This window comes from Argiope bruennichi, chromosome X1 (assembly GCF_947563725.1).
Source record: "Argiope bruennichi chromosome X1, qqArgBrue1.1, whole genome shotgun sequence".
Classification (NCBI taxonomy): Eukaryota; Metazoa; Arthropoda; class Arachnida; order Araneae; family Araneidae; genus Argiope; species Argiope bruennichi.
Genome location: NC_079162.1, coordinates 132,495,960 through 132,523,332, shown reverse-complemented (window position 1 = coordinate 132,523,332; position 27,373 = coordinate 132,495,960). Strand labels below are relative to the sequence as shown.

At 33.6% G+C, this 27,373-nt stretch overlaps 1 protein-coding gene across 8 annotated transcripts in view; it reads left to right on the top strand.

Moving 5' to 3' along the window:
• Positions 1-27,373, top strand: part of LOC129958050 (calpain-B-like) — a 97,745-nt gene extending 70,372 nt beyond the window's left edge. For all 8 annotated transcript variants that reach the window (XM_056070199.1, XM_056070202.1, XM_056070205.1 and 5 more), the window contains 5 exons: positions 175-355; positions 7,786-7,915; positions 9,792-9,913; positions 16,025-16,230; positions 27,264-27,373. In XM_056070199.1, coding sequence (XP_055926174.1) covers positions 175-355; positions 7,786-7,915; positions 9,792-9,913; positions 16,025-16,230; positions 27,264-27,273 — 649 coding nt within the window. In that variant the 3' untranslated portion in view covers positions 27,274-27,373. The remainder of the gene's footprint in view (positions 1-174; positions 356-7,785; positions 7,916-9,791; positions 9,914-16,024; positions 16,231-27,263) is intronic.

Sequence of the window (27,373 nt, the reverse complement as noted above, 5' to 3'; positions counted from 1 at the left end):
TTCCTAGCATGTGATAAAACATACTAAACAAATTATGATCATTTAAATTTCAGCCAAAAATCAGTAATGATGTTTTAAACACACTTATAGACAGAATGGAATGCATTACATTCCTAAATTTCGTTACTTCAGTTTTTTTTTTTTTTTTTTTTAACTGAAATGATATTTTTTTAGCGATACAAATTGGCACAGCGTTGATTTGAACACAAAAGAAAAAATCGATTACAATAAACGAAGCGACGGAGAGTTCTGGATGAGCTATCAAGACTTTTGCAGGGAATTTGAAGAAGTCACTATATGCAGTCTCAAGCCAGATTTAACTCACCATTCCACAATCAAAAACAATGCTGTTGTGGTACGTATATTTTTCTGAAATTTTTTTAATGAATGTACGAATAAAAATTTTGTTTTACATTTTAAAACTGAAATACTATATTTTTTAAAAAATCAAATAACCGCAGCAGTTAAATAAAGTGGGCAGAAAAACCAGATACTTTATCTAAGCTTAAAAATTTTATTAAACTTGCGTATTCTTCGGGTGCCACATCAAGTACGACGATTGAAGTTGGTATATAAATAAACAGGTTCTGAATGCAGTCTGAAACATAATATTGGTGGTGAGATGATTAAGGGTCCCATTTCCGATTATAAAACTTATCTCCTCGTGAAATGAAACGCTAGTTATGGGGGTCTCTTTCGAAAGAACTCAATTAATTATCATATATCCAAATGGCAGGAAGATTTCTCCTTGTTATTATTAAACTTGAATGTAATTTAATTCTCTTTTGATGGATAATAATAACCCAAGAATATTTTTAAAATAATCTAAAACCAGAACAAAGATATGCATGCTTAAATAGTTATCTAATGATTAGATAATTTCATTTTAAATTAATTAATTTTTTATAAAGCACACAAAAATGTATCTAAATATTACGCAAAAATTGTCTATAACTACATTTAAAAAAATCCTAATTACTTGTGATTAGGATGTTGTGATTAATTAGAAAACTTTATCTGCAAATCGAAGTATCATCTAAAATAATCGTGTAACCATGCCAGGAGACGAAGAAGAATTTTCCTGAGATATATAGAAAAGAAAAGCCCCAATTTCAATCACTAATTTCACTATCGTCAGATCTACAATTATTAGAGGATATTTCTAAGAATGTAACTGAGACTGTAACTGATGAGTTTTAAAACAAATTATCACGTGAATAGTTCTATAAGTAGTCAGTGCTAAAGATCACTTTTTATCTCTAAGAGTTTGCAAACATCGGAAAACTTGCATTCATTAGAAAGAGACTAATACATATATTTATAAGAATCTCTCTTGCCGGTTGGTCTTGTCTCTGGCGTGTCTCAGCATCAGGCTTGTCTTTGGCATGCACCAGTCCAAGGTGTGTTCAAACGCTCTTATCTAGGCAAGGTCTGGCCATATAAAAAGTCTTTTCTTCATCAGAGGCCAAAAGATGTATAACCGTCGCCACTGCTCGGCCGACGTTTCTCACTCTCGTATCATTGACTGTAACCTCTGTGAGGCAGCTGGTGAATGAGGGAGAGTCGGCTTACCATCTTATTATGCGATTCGATCTCTTGGACTTGGTTTGATTTGGTGTTCAATCCAAGGGGCATAAGAAACAGCAAACAATAACAGAATCCCTCTGAAAGGCAAAAAATTAATTCCTACAAATTTCTAAGTAAAGTTGTTTTTCATAATTTCATCTAAATTATTAAGATGTATTTATCAAAGCATGAATAAGTTTTTAAAATATGCATAATGGAGGAATCTACGCATAAAATTGTTCGAAGTGATATCGCTGACAGCAAAACTAAAACGCTTCTTTGTTTTGTAAATCAGAGACGAATAATATTTGAAAAACAGTAAATAGGTCAATATTGCAAATTACTTATAAAAAGAAAATGGGAAAAAAAAGACCAAAATAAATGATTAGAAATATTTCTTTTCCGAAATGTTTTTAAAGATCTAAAAATAGCTATGAGTTTCAATCTACACATATAGTACCGGGTGTCCCATAAATTTGTAAATACTTTAAAAATTCATAAAAATTGAAGGACTGGGTATATTTGAATCCGGTTTGCGAAACTATTATTCTCATGAAGGGGGATTTTTTTTTATACAGAAAAAAATAATAATTCAAAAATTTGTCAATAGAGGGCGCTGCACACAAGCAAATCAGTGGAAATATGCAAATTAAAGTCTTATGAAAGGCAGAGTGAGCGATTGACACATCATTTCTAAAGGTTTGTATTAAGATGTTGACACTGGTGGATAAAGCACTATTGGTAAAGTTGTTTTATGTCAGCAACGAATCGGCGGCTGAAGCCTTACGAAAGTTTAGAACCCAGAAAAGATTGAAGAAAGGTTCAGGTCCGATCACTCCTGCTGGACTTGTTTCCCTAGTACGCTGTTTCGAAGAAACTGGAAGTTTGTGTCATCGGCCACGCAGTGGTGCACCTCGTTTAACAACAGTCTGTACCCCCGATGGCTCTTCGCAAATGGACACGCTAAGGGAACAGTCTACAAGTGCAGTTAGTAGCGCACGAGAAGTGGCACGAATATCTGGTATACCAAAGACTTTGGTGTACCGTATCCTTCATTGTGTATTGCAATTGTACCCATACAAATTGCAATCGCTACATCAGCTCTTACCAAATGATACAGCTAAGAGATTGGAATTCTCAAATTGGGCTTTGGCGAAAATTGAAGATGATCCGCGATGGCTGCTGAAAATATTGTGGACAGACGAGGCTCATTTTGCTTTGCATGGAGCAGTTAATACCCATAAGTGTAGAATATGGGCTCATGAGAATACACATGCTTACACTGAGTAGCCCCTACATTCACCACGGGTTACTGTTTGATGTGGTTTCACTGCCTCCATTATTGTAGGCCCTTTTTTCTTTGAAAAGCCATGTAAAAAAGCAGGATGGAAGACATGCTCAGTTAATGGAACAAGTTACTTGGAAATGTTACAGAAGGAAGTGATACCGTCCTTATTGGAACACGATTACCTTGACACAGTGACATTCATGCAAGACGGGGCACCTCCTCACATCGACACCGAAGTGAAAGTATTTTTGAGAAGAACTTTTACTGAAGGACGGATAATCAGCCGTCACTTTACACATGAATAGCCCCCACGCTCACCAGATTTAACACCCCTTGATTTTTGGCTATGGGGTTACCTTAAGTCTCGGGTGTACCGCCATAGGCCAACTTCGTTAGTGCAGCTAAAGGAAGCCATTCGCCACGAAATCTCATGCATATTCATCCGGATATGCTGTATGATGCAGTTACCAGTGTTGTCTCCTTCTTCTAAACTGTTATTTGTGGTGTAGGCGGACACATAGAACAAGTACTGTAATACTGGTGTGATACGCATGTAAACAATTGCTTGCATGCAAATAAAAGTATTTTTCCCGTAGAATTGTATGTTTTGCTTGTGTTTAGCACCCTCTATCGACAAATGTTTGAACTATTTCTTTCTTCTTTTTTTTTTTTCGTATGAAAAAAAAATCCTCTTTTATGAGAATAACAGTTTCGCAAACCGCATTAAAATATACTCCTTAATTCAATTTTTATGAATTTTTAAAGTATTTACAAATTTATGGGACACCCGGTATATTCCATCAGATCTGCTTCTAACGAATAAATATAAATGAATGTTAATTTAACAAAGTACTAAGAAAATATTTTCCAGAAATTATCGACTCGCTTTGAAGAATGAATCAATATCCTGAGTTGTTTATGTCGGAAAATAAGGATAATGACACTCAAAACTGTCGAGTTGGCGAGTTTCACTATAATCTATTTTTTGAGAGAAAGCTTAAAATTAGAAAAAATTTATTGGCAAAGAGAATGATTAGATTGCGTATTGTTAAAAGGATTCACGATATGGAAAATACGAATTAAAATAGAAATTACATGGAATTAATGGATTTTCTTTCCCATTACATATCATTTGTGAATTTCGAATCCTTACCAGTAAAAGCTTGGAAAATCCGCCCATTTTTCTTCCTCTCTGTAAAATGTAGTTTCAAATTTATATTGATGCTTAAATTATAATTTAATATTTTGTATGATTCTTTCAACTCATATTTTAAAAGCTGCTTTCTATTTTAAACCAAAGTATGTATGGAGTAGAACATTATGCAATGTTCACTCATTATCTAATGCAGCTTACTCTTCCTTCAAGCAATAAGTATACTTATAGGGTAATTTAGAAGAATTGTTCAATAGTTTACAGTGAAATCAGGAATACAAAATGGAGCAATAATAATGTAGGAACATAAGAATGCAAATACAGTCTGATCGGAACAAAAGTTGCTGAAGCAGAGAAGCAACAGGTCCTAGTACTTGATGAATCTCCAGCCTAAGTTTCTTCTTACGGATAAACAACCATTATCAAGGGACAGTGTGGTCACTGCGCATAATTGGCACTGTTGCCGTTTGAAAATACACCATCAGTTCTTCAGTAGCAGTCCAGTTGATATTGTGGAGGAATGTTTGTCTCAGCTGTTGTAACATCGGTTGTCCTGGTTCTTTCGCGGCTTCTCTGTTAAGGCGATCTCTACAGCGGTAGTACATCGCGTTTGCAAACACATGTTCTTGCTTAAAAATAACTTACTTGTGTAAGTCTAACTTTCCTGCTAATTGCTGAGGACGCATTCCAAATAAACCTGCATGAACAAAATTGCTAAGTTACATTTTAAGGATAAGAGCATGATGTAGTGATAGGGTTTACTCGGCATTTATATGAAGAGCAATTTAAGAATTTATAATTCATCTGCATTCAGCTGGCTTATGAGATTAGGAAATACACGAATTGAAGGTGAAAACTGAAATAAAGCAAAAATTAGTCAATAAAATCCAAAAAATGCGTGTTAAAATGATGATATGTAGCAGGATCAGATGCTGTAAAAATTGCAATACTTTTTCTCCGTTCTTAGTCAAAATTTTAAACTACATTTAAATTGTTATTATTCAGCACTTCTCTAATAAATATACCCTTTATATTTATTAGAGCAGTGCTGTGAGATTAATGGCATTGCGTGAAAATATTGATAATGCAGGAGTAAATAGACTTAAGAAGATACAGTAATACCATTCCAATTTTCGAATGCATAATTCCAAAATTCTTATCACTAGATACATCGAACAATGAATTGATTGTTTGAGAACCAAGAGGGCTAAGGAATTCATTGGTAAAAAGAGATTTCATGGAATGCATTCCAATTTGTTATTATTTGTGTTCCCATTAATAACCAGCCATGCCTACATAAACTGAAGACAAAGCTAGAATTCTTTCTTGATCCTTACTCAGAGTAAATAGGAACTATTTGTATTCCTGTACATGAGCACAAATTAAATGAGAATGTATTATAATATGTTCACTTAACTCCCTTACATACACACTTAACTTCAGAATGACAGCTTCTATAGTAAATTAATGTCAAGGTATAGTAAAATGGCTTTATACATTGTGCGATGCGACCGTTGTACACAACTTTGTGGCAAACTCCAGAGTTAGCGTTTTATCCCAAAACCCGTACAGGATAAAGATAAAATGACAATTATAAAGTTTGTAGAGCGTTATCAATTTAATACAAAAAGACACTTTATGCACATTAATGCTAAGAACAAAATACTAAAAATCCGAAATTGTAATGTCAAAAAGTAAAAGGAAAAATTCAGAAAATACTTCTATTTTAAATGTACGAACTGCTCTCGGTCATCTACACGGCTGGTCTGGGCCCTTGTTTGAATTTTATCTATCACACTTTTTTCTATGTCAATTGGTACGCTAGCATAAGAAGCAGTAATACATCATTGAAAGTACTGCAATGTTGGCGAAAAACTCATGATTGAGTCATTCTGACAACAAAAACTATATTGGGGTAATATTTTTATCCAAAAAATAACCTTTTATCCGTGTCTTATGACACCATAATTTCGGAAAAGGTGATCAATCGAATTTGCATTTTACGTCTTTTATTTTTAGCATTAATATGCAAAAGCTATCTTAAACCTATAATGCTCTGTCTACAACTTAGTAAATGATATTTTTCTTTTTTCTTGCATCATTTTTGAGGTATCGCAAATAGGTGGCGATGCAAGTGGTCATATTGCATAACACATAGCCATTTTACTACGCTTATGCACACTTTCATGAATATTGCTGCCGTCATTCTGACTTTAAGAAGAATGCGTGGGTTTAAGTAGCTACCCTGTAAGTAATAGATAATGGTAGGAAGAATTTCGGATTTCACTCGAATTCAGACTTGGAAACCATATTCTTGAGAATATCCTTCAGTTATTCAACATATCATCTAAATATCCCCTTATATTGGTTACATTGTATTCTTTACGCAGTCTTTATAAGTTAAAAAGATAATTTATTTAAACACTAGGAACAGGGAAAATACTGCTTGTTTATTTGCAAGGATTTATCATCTGTCAGGACAAAAAAAATCGAAAAATAAAAATGTCTCATTTATTTGATAAATCTTATTATATTCTACGGGTATTTGAATAGATTGTATTTCCTATGGTTCACTTATTCCTTTGGCTTATATGAGGGCTCAAGGATTCTACAAACGATTTCACTTTTAGGAAGATCTCTAAAATTCGGTACAAAATTATATGATTTACAAGAAAAATCATTTCGTTTTATAAAACTAAGTTCGATACAATGGGTCCATCTTTTAATAATTTTATAAGGAGAAGGATGTACAATCTTATAGTTTCTTTTTTTTTTTCTCTCTCTCTCTCTTTTTCAAACATATCATGCCAGAGATTTCCAATTTGTGGTACGAATACCCTTGATAAAAAAGGTACGCGGCAGGCCAGTTGAGGTACTCAAATGTAATATTGATCCCTATTAACACAAGAAATTGCACAATATCTTCACGATATTGTACGTCATTCTCAATGTCGTCCAACATCATGTAAATATCATAACAATATTTTGGCATTTTTTGATAATAGGGATAATAGGAAAAAAGCAAAATATAAGACGATAAAATGAAGAAAAAAAATTATAGAATTTTGTTTCCACGAGCTCATGAAAGTGACTTGTGGAAACCTGAAAGCTTACTCTCAATTTGTGGAAAGAAATTTTTCTTGTTGTGATATATTAATAACTAATATATCAGTAAGATTGATATTTCAAGCTACACTGTAGATAACGTTAACAGGAACATCAATATTCCGAACATCCAGTTAATATTTATATAAAACAGATTCGATTAATATATAATGTATCACTTTTTTCCTATTTCTCCCTCAAATTTCCTCTATGTTTCATAAGATTCCTCCCCATTTTTACCAGCATTTTTCCTATTTTTCCCTAAAATGTTCACTATTTTTTTTTTCATATTTTTCACTAAAATTTCCTTTATTTCTCCCTAATACAAATTAATTGTAAATTAGCAACCTTCACAGACAAATTAATTGTAAATTAGATATGCTTGCATGTCATCATCTCAAAATCATACATGTAATCTCATACAACGTATAACATTGATCCTTCATTTCATAAAAGTGAGAAGTTTCTGTAATTACATAAGCAATTAAAAATAATTAAAGCTCAATTTTCGTTACATCTCCCAACCAGGCGGAATATTTCGTACCATAATACTATACCAGGAAGAAATGAGGATCTTTCAAACCTATATTAGTCCTATTATTTAGGGTTTATAAAGTTTCTTCCACTTTCACACTCTCTCTTTTCACGGAGGTATTTCCACTTCATCCCCTAGGAAGCCCCTTATCCTGCGACTGTCATGAAGAGCATCTATGGACGATGGGAGGAAGGTAAAAGCTGCGGAGGTTCTCGCAACAATTTAGTTTCGTTTACAAAAAATCCACAATTCTTGCTCACTCTATCACGTAAGTATTTGGTGTCCATTTAATTTAGTGCTCAAATATTTTAAAGATCAAGTCGAAGAGTATCGTCACAACTAAAAATGAATTGTTTTTATCTGAATTGAAACCCACAGTGAGTAAGCATGAGAAAGGTACCTGCTTATTTCAGAAGTTTCATAAATTTATTTATAATGCTTGTAGATACAAGCATATATTTTTTATGAGTGATTTTTGTGCAAACTCAAAATTTGATGAAGTTTACTGGTTGGATATTATCTGTAACTTCCGTAATGCTAAATTCGTCCGAAATATTCTATAAATAGTTATTGGATCTAGGGCTATCAAATTCGGTTATTAGTTACTTATTAGTAACAAAAGATTAATTTACTTTTGATTAAAAAATAATCAGAATTTGACATCTTTCCTCAATAAATATGGATCATATTATTTTACAAAAATTGTTTTCACACCAATTTAAAATACAAAATTAAAATTGTTACCGACTTTAATTTTATTTTCATGCAATATTGTATCTTATTTTAAGAAATTGTTCAACATTAAGTATCTTTTACGTTATGTTACGTATACGTTCATACATTAAGTATATTTTATTTTTATGTTTATACATGTGCGTGCATACGAATCTCTACTCTGTTTAGATAGTTCCATATACAGATAGTTCGTATCTAACATTTTTAATTGTGATAAAGCTCTTCTAGGGATACAAGAAGTGTTCAAACCAGAATTTTCATCTAGAAACCTATATTTTTTATTTATATCTCAGCTTTTAGTTAAAGATGTTTCGAAATACTTTCTAGCTACCCCAGAAAACGCCAATTTCTTCAATATTATCAACTGAAATACAAATTTTAGACCTCATTATTATCCAAAGATAAAGTTTGCATTTTTAAGCATGGAATTCATAAAGGGAAATAAAATATTCAAACAGAGACTTATTTAATTTTAAATGGGAAATTAAGTTAATACATTTCATTTCATAATTTTAATAGCATGTTTCGAATTAAAATCAGGCAATCGAATTTTAAATGCGGATAATAAGCATAATAGTATTCTTGTAAGCGTTACAAATATGCAATGATTTCGCGTATTTGCATGATTTCGCGTATATATATAATCAAACGCATAAATTGTCACTTCATATGTTTTTTTTTTCATTCTTTAAATGTAAATGCGCATATTTCACACAAACTTCGAAAAGTCACGTGATTCGTATAAGAGAAAGGAATATTAAGGAGTGAGCATGAACTCATTGCAATTAATAGCAAGACTGCAATGTGAAGGAATGAAGAACAAATCACTTACTCACTTTAAACACATTTTTTTTTATATATATATCTCGCCGACAATCGATTGGAAAGCCAGAAATACTGAAAGGAAAGTGATTCAATAGAGACGTATTCTGTCGCCTTTCTTTAACCCGACTGTTTTACTGTCCATTCTGTTTATAAAGTGAGGAGAAAGGTTCATCCGTTCATCCATTAACAAAACAGAATCATAATTCCTCTGAAAGTTTTTCGAAGAAAAGAAACTGGACAACACAATTAAATTGTATCTGAGAAAATAAATTTCGTACTGAAACACGATTTCAATTGCTCCGATTTGAATGCCCGAGACATGATTTTTTTAAATAACTTAAATTTTTGGAAAACTCTGACAAAAGCACATGTTGCCGAATTTTCGTAACGTCAGTCCTCTTGAACTTTATTCGGGGCTTGAGTGGCGCAGATATCTCTTTGCCAAATCACAAGTGATGTACATTTTTTTTTATTATTTCAGAGAATGCATTAAATGTTCATGAAAATTATTTCTTAAATCGCACATTGAAATTTCAAAGCAAATTTGTTTTTAAATTTTATTTTGATATTCTTTCACTTTTCAGCCAAAATAAATAAAGGGAATGATTCGAAGTGTAACATTGTGATCGCGCTCATGCAACTGAGACGTCGCTGCGTACGGCATCCACGAAGAAAGATGCTGCAAATAGCATTTGTTTTATTTAAAGTGAGTGGCATTCGTCAAATTTTACTATATATTATTTTTCTCATAAATCGAATCTATTTCTTATCAAATGCTGCATTTCAAGTGAATAATTCAGATTTAAGAAATTAAATTTTTATAGAGTGTAGAAAAATACTGTATTTGATTTTCTTCTAAATCTTGGTATTTTTATTTGTTGATTTTTGCACACAATAACGTTCAATTTGTAACACCTTAACCTTAACATAACTCATTGCATTCAAAGTTTTTAGATTTTCAAATGTAATGAACCTTTCTGATTTTTTACTTGATAATGAAATAAGATTTCAACTTAAGATTCCTTCCGAAATAAAGGGTGTCCAAAATTAACGCAAGAATTAAATTTGCCATAATTCGAGCAGTAAAGTGTTGGCAACCCTATTTAAAAATATTTGATTGCTGATAATTTAGGGTTAGTAAAAATGGAGCGTTACACGACAGAGCGACGTGTTTTCATTGCTGAACAATATTTCAAAAATAATGAATATCTGGCTGCCACAGTTCTAAAATTTGGGAATTGGCCCCCTAGACCGTGTGATTTAACACCATTGGATTTCTTTTTATGCGAATATTTGAATCAAAGGTCTATCCCAACAAGCCCACAAGCACGCGTGCATTGAAGAAGGAAATTCAACGCTGTGTCAACGAAATTCAACCACATTTATGCAAAATGATTATGGAAAATTTCGACAAAATAATGCATATGTACCAGCATAGCCATGTAGGCCATTTGCCCTATCTGTTATTATATACATAACCCTATCCTGTGTACTTTAGGATTCAATAAAAATGTAACAATACAAAGAAAAGGTTTTTTTTTTTTTTTATTTAAGTCAAATGTTGCATTAACACATTGTTCTATCGTGTAACTCTCCATTTTTACGAACCCTAAACTCTCAGATGTCAAATGGTTTTTTTATTAGAGTTGCCAACACTTTACTGCACGAATGGTGGCAAATTTAAATTGTGCGTTCATTTTGGGACATCCTTTATGATAGGGTATAAATATAGAGTTACAACTAAAGGAAAAACTGCAAGCTAAAGGAGATCAATGATATCTATTTAAAGTTAGATATATCAGCAAGAATGTTTCAGACATAATAGTTGACATGTAGAATGCTTTCCTAGCTCTATTTTTTTAAATTATTCGTCAAAATTTGAGAATAAAATCGGAATATGTCTTGATTACAAAACAGATTCGATATAACGGAAAACATGATATTCAAATGTTTTCTAAAAGATTGAAGTTTATGTCACGTCTTAACAATTAAAGTTTTTATGTCATTAGAAAAGAAAAAAAAAATGAGTTGATTTATACCAGAAGTTCCCACCCGTCTCTAGTCCACCTGCCCCTTTACAGAAAAAAAATTCCCAATACCCCTCTTATTTAATAGTAAATTATATCAAATATTAAAATATTGTTGCATAATATGTACACCTGTTTTATTTGTCTGCTAATAAGGAATTATAAAACAGAAATACAGAAGATTCTAAATCTAGTAAAAAATTGTTTATTAAAATTTGAAGTCCAACACAAAATCAATCAGAAATTTTTTAAAAAATATGTTTGAAACTGGTCAATTTTAACAATCTGTTAGTGTCGCGTTCCAGGCACACATTGGCAAATTCTGTGATATGTTTCTTTTCTTAGCAAACAATAATATAATTATAATTAATTAATTATAAATTTCTGTATTCTTGCCCATCATCCAAGATAGGATGCCGGCATAGATTTTTGAAGTCAAAACTCTTGGTTTTAGTTCCAAAATTTTAATTTTTCGTTGGTTGCGAATTCTACGAACTCTTCTTTTATATTTAATGATTCTACTGCATTTGCATATGTGAAACTCGCTCTATTCCTGTTGAAAGTATCCTGAAATGACTCTGTAAAATCAGCATAATGAATGTCCAAGTGCTAACAATAAGCAGATCATCCTGTTTTGCAGAAACTGCTGAGAACGCGAAAAAATATTTGTATACGTCTCTATACGTGAGCCCGCATTGGCCTGGTGATAAAATCTCGGCTTCAAGACCGGAACATTCCAGCTTCGAGACTCAATGACACTGAAGAATCACCGAGTAAGAGAGCCTGATGCACACTCAATTCATCGGGGCCAACCCCCTTCTTGTCCAGTGCGGGGGTTTAGAGAGGAGGGTGCCTCTCAAGTGTCGTTCTCGTTATCCGACCGCGGTTCAAAATGACGAGATCCGTTCCAAAATAGTTCCAGTATTACTTCAAAATGGGATGTTGATATATCTAAACCATCTCTATACTTAGATTCCGCTCGAACAACATGAATTTACCCTCAAAAGCAGCGATAAGGGTTTTTCCGTTTCGTTTTTGTTTCTCTTCGTTTGAATTCATCTCGACTCATCATCTTGTAACTGTAAACGGATTTTTATTTTAAACAAGTCTGTCAATGAAACGATGCATTTTTGGATGAAACCAGATTTTCACGCTGTTTTACGTGTCTGCTTTCTCGGAAGTCAATGACTGTATCAAATCGATTGAACAAAATATTCAGACAAATACCTTTAAGGGCCAATGAATGACTGTGTTAAACTGCAAAACACTGTAAAGACACTGACACTTTATTGTTTAAACTACAAATAATTTGTCATGTGGTGAGTTGCTTCTAATCTTATTGCCCACTTTAATAATACAATAGAGCAACACATATATGCTTTCATTCAGATTTTTTTTCCAAATTCTGGCAATGAATAACACAATGTAGCATTCCATGTACTCGCTGTACTTGTTTCAAATGCACTATGAAGCCCTACGACGTCCCATCATTGCCGGAGAACCATCAAACCAGCAGCAATCCCAAGTACTCCCAAAGTGATTTTTAATGTGGACTCTTCCATTTCTAATGGAGCCTCACTAAATGAAGCTTTACAAAAATGTGATGTTGTCGAAGATATTTTTAAATTAAGAACATAGGTTTAGATTGCGCGGGGGTGGGGGCAGAAAGGTGCGTGTATATATGTATGCAACCTAAATCACCAAATTCTTTATGAAATAATTTATTTTCATCACCAAATTCGTAATATCATTTTTTGTCCTGTTTTGGTTTGAGGCATTGCATCGCATGCATTTGCTTCATTACTTTGAGCTAATCACTTTAACTGATATTTTATTTAATATGCAGCTTTTTAATCGAAATCATATTTGATTGCTCTCTACCCAGTAACTGCAATTCCTACTATGTTAATCTAATAGTTCAGGCATTTTATTACAATAATTTCTGAAATAGATAAATGACCCTTATTTGCCTCTGTCTGTTGGAAACATAAGTTCATAGTTGTTTAAGTTTAGTTCATGATAGTACAATAAAAAGTTTAATGGGATAGCGTGAACTCATAGATAAAACATTTTTCGTCACACATACTAACTTCATGTTCAAAACAACATTTAGCAATAGTAATCATGTTATATAATAGAGAATTATGCTTTTTGTCTTTCTGCAAACAAGTTAGAAATTAGTTAGATGTATGCTTAGTAGTAGCACTTTTCTATATTCAGGAAATATTTCTCTGTTATGATAATAAGTCCTATAAAAAGAACAGCAATAAAAATAAAAGTAGCATGACGCTAAAATGTATAAAAAAATATACATGAAAAAATTCATTTCCTCCGAAAATATCATTGTTTAAAATTGTAAAATGTGAACAAAAAAAAAAAAAAACTTATTAAGGAAGATTCGAACTTCTAATCCAAAACATAGTAGAACAATAATGTTTTAGGCTTGATACATCTATCTTTTTTTTTTAAATGTACTCTTAGCTACACAAAAGGATTAACGAACGCACAAGAGCGAAATATATTAAAATCGGAGAAAAACGTAAATAAGGCTGATACCATTAAAAGGCTATTTTTATTTTAAAGCGGTTAAAAATTTTGTTTATGCAATTGCATGTTCCTAAATTATAGATGAAGCACGTTAAAATTTTGGTTAATTTTTAATTAAAATTTTCAAAACCCTTTCTTCTACTATTCAAAAACAATTACCAGTAACTACAATTAACCTAAAAAGTAGCTTTCATTAGTACTTTCTCTGATTTTAGACCATCTTTTTTCTATAATTAATCTTGGATATCAAATGATACTCAGAATCAGTTTCTGAGTATCAATCGAAATAATAGATGCAATAAGACATCATTTTGAAATAGAAAAATAATTTTCTCTCAAATTCAGTTTCTTTCCTTGTGCTCAAATATTGTAATTTTATGTTTTAAGAGTTGCTGTAAGAACTTGTACCAGGTGTAAAATCATGAAATGCGGATTTCAAACAGATGAGCGCACCAATGCAGTTTGCGCTATTAAGATTTCACACTGCGCCATTTTGTTGCGTCTTCAGGTGTCAGACGCTCACGAATAATAAATTGGAAAAGTGTGTGTATAGTATTTTGTTGTTGTCTTCAGTATGTTGAAATTTATACCGAACAAAGAGTATTCGCGGACAACATTAATATTTTGTTTTCATTTGAAGAAAAAAAAATGTTGTTAATTCATACCAATTACTTCGAGAAACTTACGGTGAACATGCTCCATACGTGTGAATGAGGATTTCGGCGTTTCAAAAGTGATGACTTCGATGGTACAGACAAGGAACGTGGAAAACCGGCAAAAAATACGAAGATGTAGAATTGCAAGCATTGATGCACGAAGATTCTCCAACAGAAAAACAACTCTCCGAGCAATTGGGCGTTAGCCAGCAAGCTGTTTCTAATCGGCTGCGAGACATGGGAATGATTCAGAAGGCCAGCAGATGGGTATCAAATGAGTTGAACGACAAGCAAATGGAAAAGTGCAAAAACACGCGTGACATTTTGCTCGCTCAGTACAAAAAGGAAGTCGTATTTGCATCGTACAGTTACAGGGGATCATGGGTAGACCCAGGTGCACCATCCACATCAACTGCAAGACCGAATTGCTTTGACAGAAAGATGATGCTCTGTATTTGGTGGGACGAGGGGTGTGGTCTATTATGAATTGTTAATACCTGGGGTAACGGTTAATACGAAACAACAATGAATCGATTTGAGTCGTCCGCAGCTTAAAAGAAGGCCAGAATACCGAAAGAGCCAACACAAAATCATTTTTCTTTTTTCATCACAATGCTCTATCACACACAGCAAAACCGTTTCGCGACACGTTGGAAGCACTCAGCTCGGAAGTTATATCCAATGCGGCGTACTCATCAGACTTGGCTTCTTCCGATTCTAATTTTTTTTTTTTCCATCGATGGGTCGCGCACTTGCTGAGCAATGCATTGGTTCGCATGAAGATGTGAAAAATGACTCGATGAATGGTACGCAGCAAAAGGGGAGGTTTTTTATTGACATGGTAGTCACAAATTACCCGAAAGATGGAAAAAATGTATAACAAGCGATGGAGCCTACTTTGAATAAGGCACTTTTTATCATTCTTCCGAATTTAACATTTTTTTTTTTTTTTTAGAAAAAATACCGCATTTCATACTTGTTTACTCAGATGCATTGGTTATAATCAATCTTCTAAATATGACACTCCTGTAATATTAATAATAAAATATAAAAATTACCAAATGCTTATTTCTTGTTTATTAAGAAACATTTAAGAATAAAGCTAAAGTTACAAGATCATTGCAATGTGAATTTTGTATGTAAAAGTTCACTTGGAAGAGGACTGACGCCTTTCCCTTACTCATCTTTCACAGATGAAAATGAAAAACTATCTCAACAATCGGTAATGCGGGGGTTTATTAAAAAATGTATTCATAATAATGACAAAGGAGAGATGATTTTAAACTACGGCCCGATAAGTGGAAAACCTTCATTGGGTGATTACTGGTTTCCCATTTAATAGAAAGATAAAAACGTAAAGAATATATCTTAAACATATAAGAAAATCCAAAAAATAACTAGTTTAATTAATTAATTCATTCAAAATGTTGAAAATGTCTTAACTTCACCAGCATTATTTAAAACTTTGTAAACACGCTATGCGGTTTCAAAATGTCCAACGAAACAAAATTCCAAATAACAAAAAGAATAAAATAATCCAGAAATGTTTGCATGCAGAATAAAAATCAATTTGTTTCTTTTCCTTAGGTTACAGAACCTGTCAGACAAACTTTACAAAATTTTCTACACATCGAAGAAATTGGTAATTCTGGACCCTATGTTAACTACAGAGAAGTTTTTGGTAGATTTCAAATGAGTCCGGGCCACTACATTATTGTCCCAGCCACTTTCGAACCTGACTCACCAGGATCATTTTTCATACGTGCTTACTCTGACACGCCGATAACACTAAGGTGCGTGTATTTTTTAGACATTTTGCATTATTTAGATAAATTTCATATTTCAAAGTAAAGAGATAAAAGAGATTATTCATACTGCACTGCACTTAACTGAAGTAACCAGTTACTCGTATTTGTTTTCTTTGTCCAACTTGAAGAAAGGATCTGGACAGTATCATTTTCATAAATCTAAGTAAACCTAATAAAATAAAAATATAAATGGAACTCGGTTTTTAAAAGTTAGCTTCCAAAGAATCATTCCTCAACCCTAAATATTACTATATATAGAATTTGGTCCCTCTATTTTAATCAATAAAGATATTTATATATCGAAATTTTTATTTCGATTTAAGAATTCTATCACTTCTAGTTTTTGTCATCAGGCATACTCTGATTAAACAAAACAGTCTCAGTTTTTTATTCTTTCAACTGTGCCGGCCCTCACAGTATCTAAAGAGTCATGGTTTGAAGATTCAGGTCACACTATCTCAGCCCACTGTGATAATCGCGTGGCATTTATCTAAAAAAAAAATTATACGATCAATATTGAGCCAAAACACAGCAACGAAAGTGAAATATCAACATTTCTTTTGTTGAGAAGTGCCTTTACTTGAAAAGCAAATCTTTATTTTTGAGAATTCCTTTGTAGATTTAGAAATTTGTAAACTAAATTTGTAAACTAAAGATATCTTTTAAAAATTATAATTAATTAAAACAGTTACCATCATCAGAAATGTAGATTGTTCCGCAGCTTGATTTTTGATTGCTTTAGTTCAATGGATTTATACTATGCGATAAAGAGAAATTGATCCCTTTAAAGTTGATCATTTATAATATTAAAAAAATTCAAGAGTTAACCAGATTCTAATAAATAAGGCAATTGCATATTTTATAAAAGAAATGTTTGTTTGATGATTGAAGGTTGTTTAGTCGAGAGAAACCAAACACGCAAAAGCCAAGTTGGCCGAGTATATTGTGAAAAGAAATAATATTCCTATGATTATAGGAGTTTCGACTTAATATATATGTTCTATATAAATTTTTACTGTGCTTCGAAAATCTCTGTTTGAAACAAAGATAAATGTTTAATTCGATTTCAGAAGCACATAACCACTAATTGAGACGGGCTTCACTCTCCCGACGTATCCATGGGATCTGGTCTCCGTTAAGATTTACCCTCTCCTCCAGATTCTGCTTTTGACTCTTTTACTTCTCTCTCTGGACAGCAAACGAGAGATCATCATCAAGCTGTCTCTATTCTGTTTGCTTCCTGTTTCTCATTTACAGGAAAATCTCATGTAGTGACCATGCGTGGTGATCCATTAAACGGACAGTGCATTGTTAGTCTAAGGTATATCAGTTCGGCTGGTATTGTAATATCTTGATCAAGACAAATAAGAGAGAAGCATAGCAAAACAATTATTTTATTTACAGCCTTATATATGTACAAAAAAAATTGTTCTCATCTAGGTTAACACTGCTTACAAAAATTCCACAACAGTTCAATCACGAAAAAGTTCTTCGATCAGATCGGAGAATAGGTCACCAAAACCTCGCTAACAGACTGTTAGCCCTAAACAGTTACTCCAGGGCCGCTCCAGAAATTCATCGATCTTTATCGGGTGGACCCTAACACAGAAACCCGAATTATACGGAGATTCTCAAAAAATCAGGAACAGCTTCTCTGCACACCAATGTCTCTAAGAATTTCAATTCCAAGCCTTTCTCTCCTCTTCCCTGAGAAAAAAATACCACAATTTTATTTCCATGAGATATCCGCCTCTGGTTTCTCATTGGTGAACTTGAGTTCCCTATCACTCAATAGATGTTCAGCAACGCTTCCTCAATGGTTTCAACTCGATCGACGGAGTGTCTGTTCAGGATCCATCTTTGTGGCCGACTCCTCTTGAGCACATGCTAATTATAATCAATTCGCAGCCATCATCGGCTGAAGTGCACCTGGATTTGACACTTAATGACAAAGGTTGCTGGTGATTGATCGTTTCTTGATGACTAAGGATTCTCTTCATAAGGGATAAAAAGTTTAGCCTCTGGATGTTTTGTAGCTCTTCTCCCTTGAAGACATCATGGATCTATTTCAAACGACGAGGCACACATCTAAGTTCTAACACTTGGATAGCAACAAATGACCAATCACAATGACTCTCTTAGTGAAAAGGGTCCACATATGGTGGTTCATATGCATTTAACTATGTGTGAGGAAACGGGTGATGTTACATCTGGTCGGAATGCCATTTACTATTTGAGGAAAAAATGGAAACGTTACAATATTCTTATCCATTTGGTTAGTCTGTATCCCTGTACCCTGTAACCTCTTTTTAAATATAAAAGGTTTTGATATTCGAAAAAGCCACTTCTCTCCTTTGTTCACGTTGCTCAGTAAGTAAATGAATATTATCCTAGCGTAAGATCCATTTTCTGGATAAGATGAGCCGAAACTAGATGAAATCCTTAAAACAACATCTTAAAATTATGCAAATTTAAAGCAACTTTATAAACAAATATTAAAAAACAATTATAAATTAAGAGCAACGATATGAAGAAATACATCTATATGTCAAATTCCTTTGATAAAACCTGCCTCCATTAAATAGAGGAAATTATTAAAATATGGTATATTTTCAATCAAAAATGGGGGATAACAAACAACCAAGTCAAAATACTTAATGAATCCAACGATAGATAATCCGAAATGAATCCAGAGAAAGGCATTCAATTAAATTATGTCGAGTAATTAACCCATCGCAACAGTAGCTGGCGGTGGCTGCTTATAAAGTATATGTTTATGTATTATTCTAGAAAGACCAGTACGTAACCGTGTTAAAATACCATCGCACAGCGATTTATGGAGGAAGACCAAAGTTCAATAAAAGAATTGATAACATAAAGTTTTTCACTTTAAGGTTTTATTGACTCTGTCAATTTTGAAGAGCCGCTTACGAACAAAAAACTGCACATCAGCTTAAGTAACGGCCTGTTTGTAGAAATCGTTTGCTGATTTTGCAGAAATATCCACTGTTTCATCCCGTTCAATACCATGGGAAGGAATCCACCAGAAAATAATTTAAATACCATTTTGAAATAGATCATTAAGTAAATGTCTAATATCCCAAATGATCGTTTGGTTTTCCAGTGAGGGCTTGTAAAGAACTCCAAGAATCGGAATAAATGAAGCCTTTTTAGACTTATTTCTTGAAATATATTGTATAGCATGGTAAATAGCCGTGATCTAAGAGTTAAAAATTGAAGTAAATTCTTGTAATTTGTGACTAATAACAATATTATCACAAACAAAAGAACAACCAATGTGAGACTCGGTATTGGAACCATTCATGAATACAGGAATGTAGTCATTATACATATATCTGTAAGCAGAAAGACTGCCCTAAAAATGAAAGCAGGAATATTGGACTTCAAAAGCTTTTGAAATGGATGAAGCAAAACATTTACATTATGTCATTATACAAACATTATGTCATTTTAACTCCAAGGTACTGCCTTGGTGTCAAAATAAGCATTCAAAAAAAAAAAAAAAAAAAAAGCTTTCCAAATAAGCATTCCTAGATGAGGGATGCAGGATCTGTGGGAATTGAATAATAGAACATTACTGTAATTTAAAAACATTCTTCTTAAAAGTTGAAATTTATTTGGAAATAGGAAGAGAGCATGCTTTGTTTAGAAGATACTGAAATTTCATAAGTTTCTACAAATAAATTGCTGATCGGCGATGCTTCAAAAGCCCCGCAACATACACAAAGAGTCTGGCGATGAACGTAATCGAGACGAGATAAGTAAGAAGTTCGAGTTGAACCAAATACGACACAGTCGTAATCCAATTTGGAACGAATAATGCTGCGAATATCCTTAGCAAACAAGTGTGGTCAGCATCCCAAGAAGTATTTGATGCGTATATTCAATGATCGCAGATATCTGTTCTGCAAATCCCTAATATGGGAAAGGAAAATCAGGAGTTTGTTCGAATATAACACCAACGAATCTATGTTGATCTCATAAGTCAAAGAATTGCCAATCAGTGTCAATTCTGGATCTGAATGCAGTGGCCTTTTGTAAAAATGGACACACATAGCTTTTTGAGTAAAAAATGCAGACTCATAGATTTCGGACTAGGTTAACATATTCTTAATAGCATTTCGTAACTGCCATTCTATACAAAGTATATCCCCTGCAGAAAAGGAGATTTGCATGTCGTCAACATAGATGTTTTTAAGTATAGGGGTTGAAATGAAAGATAGTCTGATCAATTTTTATAATAAACAGAGTCACACTCAATACGCTGCCCGGCGGTACTCTCTCTTCTTGTCAATGAACTTTAGAGAAAGCATTCTCCAAACAGACTTTGAATAGTTTGTGCGATTAAAACATTTCCAATGAAAGTAAGTAAATTTTCATGAAAGTTAAAATTAAACAAATCCTTTAAAATTCTAAATATCCACTTTCAATCGTAAGTTTTTTCTATGTCATAGAAGACAGACACCAAATGATTTCTCCGTACGAAGGCATTTCTTATGTTTGTCTCCAAAGCTATAAGAACGGTGGAACATCGCTTTCAGAAACCACTTTGGAACAGGGATATAAATTAATTTATCTCCAAAACATGGATCAAGCCTCACGTTCACCTTTTTCTCAAGAAATTTGCACAGGTAACTCGTTAACGCAATAAGCCTGTAATACACGGGGTTTTGAGGATCCTTGCCCTATTTTAACATAGGGAACATATAGCGTTATTTCATTGCACGGGAAAAATATGTTTCCTTTAGATTATGTGAAGTATGAGCTAGATATTTATCAAAGTATCATGAAAGAGGTCATTAAGCATGGCATACATGATTCCTTCTGAAACAGGAGAATATTCCTTTGTATTTCATAATGCATTCATCAGTTTGGGAAAGGTAAAATCAGAATTATATGTCAGAAATGTGGATGTATGAAAGCATCGAGAGGTATGTCTGATTGGCTTTTAATTGAAAGAAAGGGCTCTGTACAATTGTTGAAATAGCATACTGACACTAAAGCTTCAACATGATCATTCGCCATTTCTGTTTTGCTTGTGAAAATATGATTTCCCATTGTTCAAGAAGCAAAGAGAATAAATGTCGGTTAGTTTCTAGATTTATTTCCTTCGAAGATTAACACGTTTAGTACCCCAGAAAAAGCTGCAGCCGTTAAATCTCCAATAAGAATTAGAGGAAATAGAAGTTCATTTAGGTTTGGTTTGGTTTTTTGGCGCAAAAGCCATTTTTGGCCATGTTGCGCCAAACACAAGATTTATTCCAACATTTATTTTATTATAAAAAAACAATGTACAAAAACGATGTCAAAATTTAAAACTCAAATTTGCTTTCCGATTCCAATATCTTGCAAGAATAAAAAAATATTTTGGCTGGGTTTCTCACCCAACAAGTCTTTTAAAGTTACATTGTTGCTACCAAAATGGATCCGTCTAAATTGGTTAAAACTGGGACATTCCACGAGTATATGCTTTATGGATAAAGAGCTATGACAATGTGAACAAGTAGGTTGGGGTTCCGAGTTGAGTAAATATTCATGAGTCAATCTGGTGTATCCAGTTCTGAGTCGATTTAACATAACGGATTTTTTTCGGTTTAAGTTATAATATTTAAAGGAGTTTACAGAAGAATGAATTTCAAACAACTTATTATGAGTTTGTTCATTCCATATACTCTGCCATTTTTTTCCAGTATATTTTTTACCATTTGAAGAGCATCACTTAGAGGAACAAAATTTTCGCACGTCAGTCCTGGAGTTTTTGCCGCTTTATCGGCCCTCTCATTACCCACAATTCCTGAATGTCCAGGAATCCAACAAAATAAAATATCTATTCCTTTTCCTATAAAAAACAGTAAAATTCCACGCATTTGACAACTAAGGGATGGCTTGATGGCGAAATATTCCTTAGTGCCTCAATGACGCTTTTTGAGTCTGTGTATAAAATAATTTTCTTATAGTTACTAACTGGTAATTTCGTTAAGGCCAGATATATTGCATATATTTCAGATGTAAAAACGGAACAAAACTCATGCAGCCTCTCAGAAATTATCTTATTTCTGTTAACTACCGCTGCTCCCACTAATTTACCAGCTTTTGATCCGTCAGTAAAAATAGGTTCATTAATAGAATATTGTTGTCGGTGGTCATAAAACATATACCGATACACTAGGTTTAGAGTCGTCGCTTTCTGCCATTTTTCGAAGTCATCTATAAATTTTAGATTAGTATTTTTCCATAGTGGGAATTCGTCGGTTTTATTAAGAACTGGAAAATCATCAATATTTAAATCTCTAAGAATTTTCCCGATTCTAAATCCAAAAGTAGGAAAAAATGAGGGTCTCAATGAGAATAATGGACCATAAATTGGATTTATGATTTTGTAATGCAGTGGATGGGCATCATCACTTTTTATTTTAAAAAACAGATTGAGTGCAAGCCTCTGTCGTCTAAGTTCCAAAGGGAGCTCGTGACACAAATTATAGAGGCTTAAAACTGGGGTAGTTCGAAAAGCACCCACTGATAGTCGTAAACCTTGATTGTGTATTGTATCAAGAGGTCGCAGAGTAGATTTCGCTGCAGATCCGCATATCATGCTTCCATAGTCAAGCTTGGATCGAATTAAAGCTCTATATATTTTGAGAAGGTAGGAGTCTTCTGCTCCAAACGATGTGCTGGAGAGTATTTTTAATTGATTCAACGAAAGTGTACATTTTCTTTTTAGATAGTTTATATGAGATTTAAAGGTAAGTTTAGAGTCGAAGATTACACCTAAAAATTTAATTTCAGTGACAAAAGGGATTGTCTGGTGATTCAATTTAAGTTTAGGATCTGGGTGAATTCAACGTCTTTTACAAAAGTGAATTGCAGCTGATTTCTGTGGAGATATTGTGAAACCATTCATTTCCCTCCAACTGTGTATTTTATGTATGGCATCTTGAAGCTTCTTTTCTATAAATCCCATGTCCTCTCCAGAACAATGTATCTGGAAGTCATCCACGAATAACGAACCATGCACACTTGATGGGAGATTTTTAATGATATCATTGATTTTTATAATAAATAAGATTACACTCAGGACGCTCCCCTGTGGAACGCCTTCGTCTTGATAAAAAATGTTTGATAAGACATTACCTAGTCGGACTCTAAAATTCCTCATCCTTAAAAAGTTTTGTATAAAAATTGGTAAATTTCCTCTGAGACCTATTTTATGTATATCTCTCATTATGCCGTATCTCCATACTCTATCATAGGCCTTCTACATATCAAACATAATGGATACTAGATGATTTTTACTCACAAAGGCTTCTCTAACATGCAGTTTCTAATTTTAAAACGTTGTCTATAGTGTTTCTGCCTCGACGGAAACCGCTTTGGAGTGGTGATAACCAATTTTTTGTTTCAAGTATATTAATCAGTCTGGCATTAATCATCCTTTCCAAAATTTTGCACAGACAACTGGTGAGTGCAATCGGTCTGTAATTACTTGGATCTTGTGGATCCTTACCTGGTTTAGCTACTGGTATAATTAGTGCTCGTCTCCATGAATTTGGAAATCTATACTCTTGCCAGATTCTATTATATTCTCGTAAAATATTTAACAAGGATGATTTATTTAAATGTATAATCATGTTTAGATGGATGTTATCAGGACCTGGTGATGTAGCTCGAGATTTATGTAGAGCCCTTTTCAGGTCTGTAAGGCTGAAATCGGAATTATATTCTTCGTCATTATGACTGGTAAAATTTAAAATATTATTTTCTTCATTCTTTTTATAACATATCAATTTTGCGGTATAAACCGTATCACTGTATACCTTAGAGAAAGTTTCCGCCAAAGTGTCAGCTATTGCCTTAATATCTGTGATTGTATGACCATTCAGAGTTAAAAAGGTCGTAGGGAGATTACTTTTATTGCAGCCAGAGACTTTCCTGACTTTATCCCAGAGTTGTTTAGAGCTAATTCGGTTGTTTATCGAGTTTACAAATAACATCCATGAATTCCTTTTACTCCTCCGTCTTATTCGTCGAGCATTTGCTTTTGCATGTTTAAAGGCTATAAAATTAACCGTTGTAGGATATCGTCTAAATATATTCCATGCTTTTGCTTGTTTTTTTATCAGCGATTTTACATTCCCTATTCCACCAAGGTTTCTAATGTCTTGGAATCTTCCCCGAGGATTTTGGTATTGCCTTATCAGCCGCTTCTAAAATTTTTACAGCTATATTTTCAATAACATCATCAATATTTTCATCTCCCACAATGTCTTCTGAAATGAAAGCCATCTGTGAGAAAAGATCCCAGTTTGCCTTATCAAAGATGTACCTTTTCGTTCTTTCAGGATAAGTTAAATCATCATCTTTGTATGATACAATAATTGGAAAATGGTCACTGTTATGGAAGTTATCAGCTACACTAAAATTCCCTTTTATGGCTAATGATGGAGAACATAAAATTAAGTCCAAAGTGTGAAAGGTTCGGCTAGGTACGCGAAAGTATGTATAGGTTTTGTCATTAAGCAAACAAAGACAATGATCTTCAAGTAAAGCCTCAACTTGTTGTCCCTTTAAATTAAAATCTGCACTTCCCCAAATAGGATTGTGTGCATTAAAATCACCCATTAGGGATGCGAGATGCTTTGTTTGGAGCTAAGTTATCGACGGTATTCACCGGGCTGCCTTGAATATTTTCCTGACTGACAGCATTGTCTACATTTACCACTTCGATTTTAGAGATGTTTAGAGGGAGGGTCTACCATGGATACTTTTTGTTTTGGAGTTCGTGGATTCACTATTGTTTTTAACTGGTGATTTTTCTGGTAATGGATTTGGATTAACATCAGATGGGGTTTCTTTTTGGACCATTTTGGTTTTACAATGTGAGAAACAGCTGAGAATTGATGAGTAAGACACTCCAACAGTGGGTGTTCTAGATTTTACTAATTTTCGAGCTTCAGCAAAAGGAATATTTTGTGTCACTTTGTTTGTATTTCTTTTTCTTCTATCCATCGAGGGCATTTACGAGAATATGAGGGATGGTCTTCTTTACAATTGCTGCATTTTGGTGCAGATGTACAAGATTTACTGTCGTGTCATATTTCAGAGCAACGGCCGCATGTTTCTTTACCACGGCAGGCTCCCATAGAGTGCCCAAATCTCTGGCATTTAAAACATCTTAATGGGTTAGATATATATGGTTTAACAGGGCAGTTTAAGTATGCAATATGAACAGATTTGGGTGGTATAGGTACATTAAAGGTTAACATTAGATGTTTGATCAATATTAATTTGTCATCTCGTTTAATAGTTATTCGTTTTACTGACGTAACATTTTGGTCTTTCAGACATCCAAGAATTGCTTCTTCAGAATCGTATTGAAGCTCTAGTTCTGATATTACTCCTCGAGATTGATTAAGAGATTTATGAGGGTATACAGTAACTGCATGTTCTCCAATTGATTTAAAGCTCTGTAATAATTTAATTTGATTATCTCATTTCAATTCAATTAAAATATCCCCTAGTTTAGTTTTTTTAATGGATTGAACTTCGCCAACTATTCCAAGTATTGTCTTATGAATTAAGATAGGAGAGACAGTTTTTAAATTATCTTCCAACTTTTTTACTATAAAGTATTTTGCGGTTATCACAGGTTGCTCCAAAGGAGAAGTTGGCAGACAGCCGTCTCTGCCGGGGCCAAAATGGCGGGAACCTATAATAGTCAGATATTGTTCATCCTGGTACGCCCCCGCCCACCTCGGAGCCCAACAAGGGAAGGCTGTAGCCAGTGCTTTCCTGTTCCCAAAGATACACACCACCGGCCGATTGACAGAAGCGGGCTCACTCCTGCCGCCCGACTTACGGAGCAGCCTGGGCGAAAGGGAACGCAAAGGAACCCCAGGATTCCATTTTGCCCCTAACGGGTCGCCATGCACGGCAAACACATGGGTTTAGTATTAAACAAAGGCCAATAATAAAATCCAACTCAAAATAGAACTGAAATATCAACTCAACTCATTTAATACTAGAGATTAGAAGAAGAAAAAAAATAAGAGAAGGATCGCTAGGGCAACCCGGTACGCGACACCCGTACTTACCAAAGACGGTAAACCCCTTGGGAAAAGAAAGGATCCCTGGGTACCTTGGGGTTGGAACACCCGTACTCACCTATAGTAGGTGAGCCCCTGAGGGGGAAGTTCATTTAATAAGGCATTGAAACAGATATCTGATATCTTTTCGAAAAGCATTAGCCGAACTACGCTTTACAGAATATTGAAAGTTTTAGGGTTTTCTTTTGAGAAACGATGAAACGAAATGAAATAACTTTAATGATTTATTAAAATAATGTATCAATAATATTGAAAAAATAATGAAAATAAGGAAACCATTCTCCGATAAAGTAATAATATAATAAAGTAGATAAATATTTACTATTTGGCGAAAAATTTGCGAGATAAAGTTTCGTCAGCGATCTGCATTTCTAGTAACTTTGTACTTTAAAGTAACCCATTTCCCCTGACAACGACTGCGATTCGGCATGCCTAGAATATACACTACTGCCAAGTTAGGGTGTGATATTCAAAAAATATATACTATCTTCCTTCTTTAACACATTCGCTGCTATGATTCATGTGATTCGGACCGCTATCTAATGAGATGTCTACTTCTTTAAATATCTCTTCTCTATTGCAATTAAGTTACAGTAATCAAATAGTGTATGTGAAAAACAATGAAATATAAACGGGTGTTCTGCTTGCATCAAATTTTGAAAGAGAACTTTTATTCTCATCCGAACATATGTGACACGGTAGTCCACATGTTAAATAAATAGTGGGATAAACAAATGGGAAGGTAATAATGGCCTACAAAGTAAAGTAATGAAGTTGTTAAAATATTTAAAATTAAAAAAAATTATGTATTTATTTCACTTCAGGATTCAATGTCATTTAAACATTCACTGAATGAAAAACATTATTATTCATATATGTCACTTTTATTTTCAGAGAGCTTTAAAATCACTGAAGAACTCAAATGGTTGGCATTTCACTACATCCAGAATGCATTTTAAAAAATTCTAAATCATGTAAATAATATTTTTATTGTTCATTGTGGG